The sequence below is a fragment of the Bos indicus x Bos taurus genome, chromosome 11 (assembly GCF_003369695.1).
Source record: "Bos indicus x Bos taurus breed Angus x Brahman F1 hybrid chromosome 11, Bos_hybrid_MaternalHap_v2.0, whole genome shotgun sequence".
Taxonomy (NCBI): domain Eukaryota; kingdom Metazoa; phylum Chordata; class Mammalia; order Artiodactyla; family Bovidae; genus Bos; species Bos indicus x Bos taurus.
Window position 1 is genome coordinate 14,078,390 of NC_040086.1, and position 11,848 is coordinate 14,090,237.

General features: G+C 46.1%; 1 protein-coding gene across 1 annotated transcript; it reads left to right on the plus strand.

The window, feature by feature from the left end:
• The first annotated feature begins 4,464 nt into the window (after window positions 1–4,464).
• FAM136A (family with sequence similarity 136 member A) lies at window positions 4,465–8,926 on the plus strand. Its single transcript, XM_027554951.1, has 3 exons — window positions 4,465–4,609; window positions 5,489–5,629; window positions 7,434–8,926. The coding sequence occupies exons 1-3, from the start codon at window positions 4,472–4,474 to the stop codon at window positions 7,620–7,622; spliced, it is 468 nt and encodes a 155-aa protein (XP_027410752.1). The 5' UTR covers window positions 4,465–4,471; the 3' UTR covers window positions 7,623–8,926.
• Window positions 8,927–11,848: the final 2,922 nt, after the last annotated feature.

The following is an 11,848-nucleotide window of genomic DNA, read 5'->3' on the forward strand; positions in this document are numbered from 1 at the left end:
ATCTAGAGAAAAGCCCTCACAGCAACAAAGACCCAGCACAGCCCCCAATAAACAAATAACTTGTCTAAGATGACATTACTGGTAAGAGGCAAAGTAGAAATCAAATCCAGATCTGTCAAGTTGTCAAACACTGGGCTGACTTCCTACTGACCACAGCACTCACGGCTATATTGTTTAACAGAGAAAATATATAAGACGGATGCTTCCAGAACCACGTGCTTGCCAATCTGCATTATCTCCCTGGAACTGGGCTTTAAACGTCTCCAAGGAAGGTAAGCCTCTGACCCACGAGGGTTGCAGGCAGGTAAGGGTGAGAGAAGTCGCTGCTTTAGGTGAAAACACCTCAGATCTCCTCAGTCTTGTCATAAACTCACCATAAAACATCCCACATCTCATATTGTTCTCTCCAGTGACCAGTAAGCTCATTGTTCAATGATTTGATTCTTAATAATAATTCTTAGTAATATTCTTTAAATTTCTCCATAATAATTCTTTGTATTAAAAAGAGATTTTCCTCTGCAAACCTAGAAGTACTCTATTCTATGTACTTGCCTGAAACCAGCCAATGAATATAAATTTGCTTCCCTCTTTTTTTATTTTTTTTTCTTTTCATCATATTAGGAAACTGAGGCTCAGATAGATGTAGGCTGAGGGACTAGGGGGTTGGTAGGACTAGGGACAACCTCTAGCCAGGTCCCAACCAGATTTCTCCCATCCCTTGCCCAGTGTCCACACCCCCTAGGGTTTTAGAGTTATTTCTCCCAAAGGGGCTTGGTTTTGCTCCATCTTATCCAAAAGCCCCTCACCAAGTCGCCCAGAATCTTTCCAAGTACACAGAGTGGGCCAGAGGCCACACCACCTATCAGGCAAACTTGAAAGTGGAGAAAATTTACAGAAAGATAAGCTATCACCTTCTCACTCGTTACTGTCTTCAGCAAAATTTCCCTGATTATGTGTGTGTATTGTACTGTTATTAGTGCTAAGGAAAATGGAAAGAACAACACAACGTTCTCAAAAGGCTCACCAGCTAGCAAGGGTAATGAAAAGGAAAGGAAGCAGTTTAATCACTTGATGAAAGCACCTGAAGAATCAGGTTTACCTTGTGTTGTATGGCCATGTTGTTTAAGGGGAAACACTGAAAATGTTCTTTGGCCTACCACAGTCCCCATCACTCTGCCCACACTGGTACTGACCCCAGACCAGCTTCACTCACTGGTGCTGCCTCTCTCTAGGACCCAAAAATGCTGGTGAGTTTGAGACCCCTGCTTTGCAAAAAGACACTGTGATAGGAAAAAGGCAGAAAACATAAAGCACTACAGGAGCATTCAGGATAAGACACCAATTGTGTAGCATCTAAACTAAGTCTTCAGTAGGAGCCCACAAGCTGAAGAAGAGAGGTGGGGAAGGGCACCTCGGACAAGGGGCACAGCTGGTGGTCTGGGGACCTGGGAAGGGGTGCTGACATGTTTGGGGACTGTCAGTGGTTGGGCTGGAGATGGCAATGACACCCCACTCCAGGACTCTTTCCTGGAAAATCCCATGGATGGAGGAGCCTGGTAGGCTGCAGTCCATGGGGTCGCTAAGAGTCGGACATGACCGAGTGACTTCACTTTCCCTTTTCACTTTATGCATTGGAGAAGGAAATGGCAACCCACTCCAGTGTTCTTGCCTGGAGAATCCCAGGGACGGGGGAGCCTGGTGGGCTGCCATCTGTGGGGTCGCACAGACTTGGACATGACTGAAGCGACTTACCAGCAGCAGCAGCAGTGGTTGGGCATAGCTGACATATGGTAGTGAGTGGAGAGACTGGTGTTGGAAAGGTAGGTTCCAGCAGATTCTGAAAGGCCTGGTAGTCCATCTCTAAGGCATTAGAACTTTCCTCTGTAGACCTGCAGACCTTGAGCAGACATTGGATTGGGAGAACTAGAAATAATTCTAGATTAATAAGATAGATAACTCACTAAAGTTTGGAAGTAGCCTGTAACAGGAAGGGTTGGAAGCATGCATGCCTGCACGCATGGTCACTCAGTCCTGTCCCACTCTGTGCAACCCCACGGACTGTAGCTGTCCAGGTTCCTCTAGCCATGGGATTTCCCAGGCAAGAATACTGGAGTATGTTGCCATTTCCTCTGCCAGGGGATCTTCCCAACCCAGGGACTGAACCATATCTCCTGAGGCTCCTGCATTGGCGGGTGGATTCTTTACTGCTGAGCCACCAGGGAAGTCCTAATAAATGAATGCATAGGAGGTGGGGGAAGGGGTTTTCCAGACAGAACTGTTCCAGAAGCTCCGAAACAGCTCACTGCTGCTGACACATAAATGCTTCCTTGTCAATTGAATATCTATAGCTCCCACATTGTGCCTGTGAAGCTAACAATTTCTTATTAGAAATGAATGCATAAATATATCTACCAACAATCCAATGATTCCACTTCTAGATATTTATTTGCCCAAGAGAAATTGAAATTTATGTCTACAAAAGATTTGCTCAGTGATGTTCACAGTCACCACTTTATTCAAAATAACTGGGAAGGGCCCAAATGCCCATCAACAGGGGAATGGAAAAATAAATTGCTGTACTTCCATTAAATAGAATACTACAGAATAATACAGCAAAAAGAACTGAAGATAAGGCTCAGCCTCAAAAGTGTTATGTTAGGTGAAGGGAACCAGACCCCCCCAAAAGTACATAGGAATGAATGATTTATATATAAATACATATATTATATTCTAGAAAAGAAAAGGAAATCTGTAGTGAAAGAGCAGATCAGTGGTTGCTTGGGGTCAGGAGCAATAGGGGGAAAAAGGGCAGAGGTTGAAAGGGAAAGGTCAAGGCCTGTTAAAACTCATCAAGCTGTTTACATCTAAGATCTGTACACCTATCTTTTACATGAATCATATTAAATTTTTTTTCACTTTGCTGTACAGCAGAGATTGGCACACTGTAAATCAAGTATCAGTTAAGTTGTGTCCAACTCTTTGCAGCATGCCATGCCTCCCTGTCCATCACCAACTCCCAGAGCTTACTCAAACTGTCCATTGAGTTGGTGATGCCATCCAACCATCTCATCCTCTGTCGTCCCCTTCTCCTCCCACCTTCAATCTTTCCCAGCATCAGGGTCTTTTCAAATGAGTCAGTTCTTCGCATCAGATGACCAAAATACTGGAGTTTCAGCTTCAGCATCAGTCCTTCCAATGAATATTCAGGACTGATTACCTTTAGGATGGACTGGTTGGATCTCTTTGCAGTCCAAGGGACTCTCAAGAGTCTTCTCCAACTCCACAGTTCAAAAGCATCAATTCTTTGGTGGTCAGCTTTCTTTATAGTCCAACTCTCACATCCATACATGACTACTGGAAAACCATAGCTTTGACCAGACAGACCTTTGTTGGCAAAGTAATGTCTCTGTTTTTTTAATATGCTGTCTAGATTGGTCATAGCTTTTCTTCCAAGGAGCAAGTGTCTTTTGATTTCATGGCTACAGTCACTATCAGCAGTGATTTTGGAGCCCAAGAAAATAAAGTCTGTCACTGTTTCCATTGTTTCCCATCTATTTGCCATGAAGGGATGGGACTGGATACCATGATCTTCGTTTTCTGAATGTTGAGTTTTAAGCCAACTTTTTCACTCTCCTCTTTTACTTTCATCAAGAGGCTCTTTATTTCTTCTTTGCTTTCTGCCATAAGGGTGGTGTCATCTGCATATCTGAGGTTATTGATATTTTTCCCAGCAATTTTGATTCCAGCTTGTGCTTCTTCCAGCCCAGCATTCCTTATGATGTACTCTGCATGTAATTTAAATAAGCGGAGTGACAATATACAGCCTTGATGTACTCCTTTCCTGACTCGGAACCAAGTCTGTTGTTCCATGTACAGTTATAACTCTTGCTTCTTGACCTGCATACAGATTTCTCAGGAGGCAGGTCAGGTGGTCTGGTATTTCCCATCTCTTTAAGAATTTTCCACAGTTTGTTTTGATCCACACAGTCAAAGGCTTTGGCAAAGTCAATAAAACAGAAATAGATGTTTTTCTGAAATTCTCTTGCTTTTTCTATGATCCAGCGTATGTTGGCAATTTGATCTCTGGTTCCCCTGCCTTTTCTAAATCCGGCTTGAACATCTGGAAGTTCACGGTTCACGTACTGTTGAAGCCTGGCTTGGAGAATTTTGAGCATTACTTACTTCAGTTTCTTAAAAATAAACAAAAATGAATTTAAAGAACTTTAAGTAAGAGAGGGGAGCAGGGACCCAGACAGGTAAGGAGGAAAAGAACTGTTTGGCACTAGCAGAGGTGCGCAGACCTGGTAAAGAGTCCCGGGGGGTGGGCGGGGACGCCAGGGGCGGGACCCCGGAGCGCCGCGGGAGCGGGCCGCCAGGAGTGCAGTTACTCCTCTCGGACGCTAGGGGGCGGCGTGGGCAGGGGAAGGGCGCGCCGCGGTGACCCGGGAAGTGGCGGCGAGGGGGCGGGCCCATGCGCGGGAGGCCATGTGGGCGCCGGCGCAGCCGGGAACCGCGCGTCGCCATGGCGGAGCTGCAGCAGCTCCGGGTGCAGGAGGCGGTGGACTCCATGGTGAAGAGTCTGGAGAGGGAGAATATCCGGAAGATGCAGGTAGCGGGGCGGGAGCCGACCCGGGGTTGGGGGGAGCGAGTACGGTCCGGAATTTTCTTCCCCTTGCCGCAGCCGCCTCAGGATCCTTACGCACTACTGCCTCCCAGCCTGCAGACCCGGGTCGGGGTGTCCCTGGGGTCGTCGCTGCGTCCTTGGAAGCACTGTTCACTCTTAGAACTGGGGCTTCGGCTGAGCGAATGAAATCTGTGCGCCCTCGGCACGCGCAAGGCCGTTTGCCCGCCCCCCACCCCCCAGGCCAGGCGGGGTAGGGGGTGTCCCCTCGCCAGGGTTGAGAAGCCCCCTGGAGTAAGGTTTCAGCCTCCCCCACCTTCCCGTCTTGTGCGGCCGCTTCGCAAGTGAGCAGCCAGAGCCCGCCCAAAGAGCACCGCCAAGGTGAAAGACCGGAAAGCCGACGGTGCTCGGCCTCCTCAATGGCCTGGTCATACTCGGCTCACGCAGCGATGTCTCATATGCTGTTCCGCTTTGATCCCCTGAATGTTGTGCGGCTGTTGATCCCACGCTTGTCAAGGTGTCCCTGGAGTCAGTGGACCAGTTGCCCCTTGGTGGATGGTTACTAGATCGCTGACCTCTGAACCCTGTGGTTTAGGCACCTGGTTCTCAGAACTTGGCCCAGTCTCATCCTCCACCACCCTCCCCGTCCATCCAGCCTTCGGTTCAACAACTGTCAGTGAGCTAGCGGCAATGAAACACTCTGCTAGGCACCGAGGATAATATTTCCATTCGTGGTTTTAAGCTCTTGGTGTCTATTCTAAGGAGAGGTGCAGGTGCGACGCGCCCCCTAGCCTCTGCTGCACTCGGTGGTGGTCATCTCTGCACGAAGGCTTTCCTGCCTCACCCGTCTCTGCCCTCCCCCCACAGGGCCTTATGTTCCGGTGCAGCGCTGCCTGTTGTGAGGAAAGCCAGGCGTCCATGCAGCAAGTGCACCAGTGCATTGAGCGCTGCCATGCACCTCTGGCTCAAGCTCAGGCCCTGGTGACCAGCGAGTTGGAGAAGTTCCAGGTGAGGAATACCCCAGCCAGACCACTCCAGCCCTAGATGTTGCTCTTTCGCAGATGACAAGCGTTGGTTCAGAATTCTTGGCTTTAGTGTCTTGTTTTTGTGTTAACATCTGTGACAGTCCTATGTCCGGCTAGTCTTTACAGGGTTTAAAATTCTGGAAAAGGTCCTAGAGGTTGAGTGCTGTAAGAATTTCCCATAGAAACAATGCAAAAGGGAGTTCATGACCAAGAGCCTTATGCTTTTTTTTTTCATAGACATCAAATATATGTCTACTGTACTGTATGAAGCTTTGTAAAATATGTTAGTTCATTCTTACAATAGCAGAATCCCCAGGAAAGTGGAATAAGCCAGTCTTTAAAAGGTACAGATTAGAGCTAGATCCTACCATCATTTCGTGGGTTTTCCCACCCAGGATGCCCCTACTTACTGTACCCAGAGGGCAGCTCCTGTGTCACTAAAGAGCAGTCATTTACATGAAGCATTATTTTGGTTGACTTATTGATGCCTGACTCATAAGCCTCTCTGAGGTCACTAAGAGCCTCCTCTCCCCCTGCCCTGCCCCATATTTCTTTCTGGAGCAGCAAAGGGTGTCCCCAGCTTCCTTTTACTCCCTTCCTCTGGGTATACTTTCCTGAAACTTGGGTGGAAGATGGCCCACTTCTGAATCATTATTTCATAGCCTGGGATTCTTTTCATGTGGACAAATTTATATCCAATGTGAAACATTTTTATATTCTATGTAAAATTCTTCACAATGACTGGCACTGTAAAAGGATAACTTCTCCAAGGTCATGAAACTCCAAAGGGTTTCTCTGTGTTTGACACTTTATTTTACAAGTCTTTCCAAGTTTGCTTCTTGAATTACTGTACAACGTTCTCTTCCATTCACTGTTCAGTCCTGCAATCAGACTTACTTTTCCATTGCACCAGAACCACTCTTTCCACTCCCTTCCATGGGGCTAAATCCAATGGTCATTTCTCATTCCTCATCTTACTCAGTCTGCCTGCATCATTGATACAGTGGATCACTCTCCCCCTTGTTTAAAAATCTTTATTCATTTGGCCACCAGGATAGGATAGCTCACTGTCCTGGTCACCCCCTGCCCCGCCCCTGCTCCTTTCTTGTTCTCATTTACTGTCTTTTTTACTCTCTCCAATCTCTGAAGAGCACTGGAGTGCCCAGGGTTATGCTTGGACCTCAATCTAGTTCTGTAGTCTCATAGCAAATATCTATATACTGACAACTCCTGCATTCATATCTTTAGACCAGCTTCACTCCTTATCCAGATTCATATATCCAGCTGTTTCCCCAACGTCTTCACTTACTTGTTTGTCCATCTCCCTCCACTGGAGTATCAGTTCAGTGAAAGAAAGAGCTTTATCTGTTTTACTCATCGCTGTATTCCCCAACAATAGGGTCCCTAGCACCTCGTAGAAGCTCAATAAATATTTGCTGAATTGAGTATTTTTCTGTAGTGATGCCAGACCTTATAAAATCAGGGTGTTTGAAAGTCTGTAGTTGAGTAACAGTAGCCTCTAGTTCCTTCTTACTTCCTGGAAGGCACTTCTTACAACTTATTCGGTCATTCAGCTGCTTTCTAGGAATGCTTTGTCTGGGCCCTCATGGTGCCACCGTCTGTTTTAATCAGGACAGTCTTGGTCAGTTCCACTATAGTGTCCCTTTAATTGATCAAGATAATACATGTCAAGCCAAAACACGTAGTATAGAACGTGGCACAGGATCAGCACTTGGTAAATGAAGGTCAGCCTTTCCGCTTCTCTACCCTTTCCCTTCTTGCCGCAGGACCGCCTGGCCCGGTGCACCATGTACTGCAATGACAAGGCCAAAGATTCAATAGACGCAGGGAGTAAGGAGCTTCATGTGAAGCGGCAGCTGGAGACCTGCGTGACCAAGTGTGTGGATGACCACATGAACCTCATCCCAACCATGACCAGGAAGATGAAGGAGTCTCTCTCTTCCATTGGGAAGTAGCTGTCTGCTAGTGGCCATCAGGGCTGAGGGCAGGAATCAATTTAAAAAGACGAATGGGGATTTGGGTCTCCTTAATAAGGAGAGTTGATGAATGAGGAAATTAAGAATGGCAGCAAGTCTAAGGCCTGTGTTTCTTTCCTCTGGATGCTGGTTCCTTTGTGTTTCAATCCTAGAAAGTGAAATGGAGAAAGAGCGGTGCTAAAATTTGGGTCACAGATAGCACAGGAGGTTTGTTGTGAGCCTGAATTTCATGTGGCAAGTACTTCTCCTACCAATAGGGAGTCTCCCTTGTACCAAACCAGGGCCCTCCAAGGTACCAGATCCTCTTACTGCACAGATACCAAGAGGCTGGCAGGTTCACGTAACCAGCTTATGGTCTAATGGAGTGTGAAAGGTGTTCTATTTGGTGTCCACCTGCTGTTTACCAGAAGGATCACGACAACATTTTCCACAAACTAATAAAATCCATGCAATCACTAATGTAGAAGGGGGCAGGGGGCTTCCGGGGGTTGGTTTTGCTTGTTTTTCTTTTATAGACAAGGGCATGACATTAAAATGTAAAGTTGGGAGAGGCAGTTTGGATAAAAACTTTGAAAGGGTCCCTGCAGGTACTCATTTCTGACCATCAAGATGTGGATGTATGTTTCTTAAAATTCTCACACATTACATCATTCAGCCGGGAGACCCTGCAAAAATGTAAGAGACCTCACACTGGTAAGGGAAGCAGGTGCTCTCCCTCTCCCTGGCAGCCGTGGCGGGCCCTGAGGCTGCCTGCGGCAGAGTCAGCCAAGCAGCCAGACAATCTTACAGTGACACACAGCCTTGAGGGGAACGGGATTTTGACAGTATAATATGCTCATATTCAGGAATGAACAGTGAAAGAGGAACTATTAGCTGCTTAATTAAGAGGGCTGTGAAGGACGGGCTTTGGAAAAATCTGTCATGAAACAGGATGAAAGCCTAAGCCCAGTGTTGCTTACTTTGCCTCCTGAAATAACAGAGCTTTGTTGAGACAATCCCCTGGCAACAACAAAAGTCGAGGGAGGAAAAGTAAGCAACTCAGGGATGAACTGTGGCCCTTTTAGAGCGATAAAGGGACCGCCCTCCATCACCAAATACCACTTTTGCCAGGGCCTTGGCTACATGCGTTCTTGCCCCAGTTCTGGCCCCTTATCATTTTGATAAGGACCTTGTCTTTTTACCAACTTACTTGAAATGACAATATTGTCTGCTGTTTCAAGACTGTGATATATTTTCCTAGTGGTTTGGTTTTCGAAATAAATAAAAGACTTAATTTTCTTCCACTATTGTGTTTTTTCCCTTATATCTGGACAGTGAATATATAACTTTGTCAGGATACTTCTCTTTGTAATGTGTGAAATAAATTTAAGATGTCCCAGGGAGTGAAAAGTAGTTACGTGTTTTAGTCCGGGTGCTTATAAATGAGAACTTTGAGGACATAACTCGAGCACTGTGAATGTTAGTCTGTTAATGTAAAAAGACAAACTGGAACGCTGAAGAATTCAGTATCCACATCAGGTCTCTAGCTTCCACCGTGGAACTAGGCAGGCGGCCCTGCGCTTCCCACACCCCTCCGTCAGTTGTCTGTGTTTGCCTTGTTCTCATTCAGAGGCTGTTACTTGACCCAAGAGCTCGCACACATATCCTACCGTTCAGAAGACATGGTTACACCCCAGGAGAAAGGCTGGCTCCTTGCAGGTCGTCTCTGGCCTCCAAGGTTCATCCTTTCCATTTCCTCTGCCTGAAGAGCCCTCTGGCCAGGCCCAGCATATGTAACTTCTACCCATCAGAGGCAGGCAGGATAAGAGCTCTCCAAAGATGTGCTCGTCCTAATCCCTGGATCCTGTAAATACACTCCCTTGCAAGGCACAAGGGACTTCGCAGATGTTAGTTAGGTTACAGACCTGAAAATGGGTTGATGAGCCTGGATTACCTAAGTGGGCCTGATCCAATCAGTTTCCCTAGCTGAGGTCAGAAGAGATGAGGCAGAAGAAGTTCCAAAGCATGAGAGGATTCAACCCCCACTGCTGGGGGGTGGATATGGGGCACATGGAAAGTGTGAGGAGGGATGGGAGTGGCTGCTAGGAGCAAAAACTCCCAGCTTCCAGCCGGCAAGGAATCAGGACCTCAGTCCTGCCACAACAAGGAACTGAATCCAGCTGACAACTTGAATAAACTTGGAAGCAGATGCATTTAAAGAGCCTCCAGAAAGGAACACAGCCCCACCAACACCTTAACTGTGACCCCGTGCAACTAAGCAAAGGACCCTGCAGTGCCACAGACTTACAGAGCTGTGTGATCACAGTGCTCTTGGCAACTCCAGTATGTGGTACAGTATGATTAACTATTGTCACCACGCTGTACATTACCAAGTGTAGTTTTAACACACTAAATTTGTGGTAATTTGTTATGGAAGCAGTAGGAAACTAACATACCATCCTTTAGCACCATCATTCAGTACAAATGCCACCCCATGAAGCCTCTGGTTTCTCCATCTATTGGTGTGTCCCCTGTTAAGTCTCAAAGCATTCTGCCCCCAAGCCTCTTCAGCCATTGCCATGGTCCACCTGGGTTATATAATTACAGTTATTGACATACATCATATTTCTCCTACTAGATGATGTGATACTCAGGGCAGTCACTTCAGTCCTGTCCGACTCCTTGTGACTCTATGGATGACCCCGCCAGGTTCTGCCCATGGGATTCTCCAGGCAAGAATACTGGAGTGGGTTGCCATGCCTTCCTTCAGGGGATCTTCCCAACCCAGGGATTGAACCCACATCTTTTATGTCTCTGGCATTGACAGGTGGGTTCTTTACCACCAGTGCCACCTGTGAAGCCCACTCAGGGCAGCATCTGAGCCTTATTCATCTTTTATTTTCCTTGCAGGGCGTAGCACATATATGTAGACTGCTAAATTTTTCTTGGAAGGATGTTTCACAGCTTGTATGGCTGGTTATTGTTTAATAAGATGAATTGCTGTGACAATGAAGAATTGAAAAATGGACCTAGAAATATTTGTGACTATATAAAGGAAGGGCTGATTGATGATGGAGACTGACATCATAAGAAAATTAGAAGGGACAACAGTCAGGTAGACGAATCTGGGGATGGGGATGACAGAGGAGGAGACGGTTAGATGGCATCACCAAGTCAATGGACATGAGTTTGAGTAAATTCCAGGAGTTGGTGATGGACAAGGAGGCCTGGCATGCTGCATTCCATGGGGTTGCAAAGAGTCAGACACGACTAAGTGACTGAACTGAACTGAATCAGCATGATCAAGCAGAAAGTTATGTCACTGATGAAGGACAAGATAAAGCCCCAGAAAAACAACTGAAGTGGAGATAGGCAGCCTTCTAGAAAAAGAACTCAGAATACTGATAGTGAAGATGATTCAGTATCTTGGAAAAAGAACGGAGGCAAAGATTGAGAAGATGCAAGAAATATTTACCAAAGACCTAGAAGAACTAAAGAACAGAGATACGCTAGAAGGAATCAATAGCAGAATAACTGAGGCAGAAGAACGGACAAATGACATGGAGAACAGAATGGTGGAAATCACTGCCACAGAACAGAATATAGAAAAAAAAAAGGAACAGAAATGGAAGACAACCTAAGAGCCTCTGGGACATTAAATGCATCAACATCTGCATCATAGGGGTCCCAGAAGAAGAGAGAAAGGACCTGAGGACATATTCGAAGAGATAATAGCTGTAAACTTCCCTAACTGGGAAAGGAAATAGTCAACCATGTCCAGGAAGCACAGAGAGTCCCAGGCAGGGTAAACCCAAGGAGGAACACACTGAAACACATAGTAAGTAAACTGACAAAAATTAAAGACAGAAATAAAATATTTAAAAGCAACAAGGGAAAAATGACAATATTCAAGGGAACTCCCATCAGGCTATCAGCTGATTTCTCAACAGAAACTCTACAAGCCGAACGGCATGATATATTTAAAGTGATGAAAGGGAAGAACCTACAACCAAGAATACCCTACCCAACAAGACTCATTCAGATTTGATGGAGCAATCAAAAGCTTTCCAGACAAGCTAAAGTTAAGAGAATTTAGCACCACCAAACCAGCTTTACAACAAATGCTAAAGGAACTTCTCTAGGCAGGAAACGAGAAGGAAAAGAGCTACCTACAGAAAATCCAGAACAATTAAGAAAACAGTAATAAGATCATATATATCTGTAAT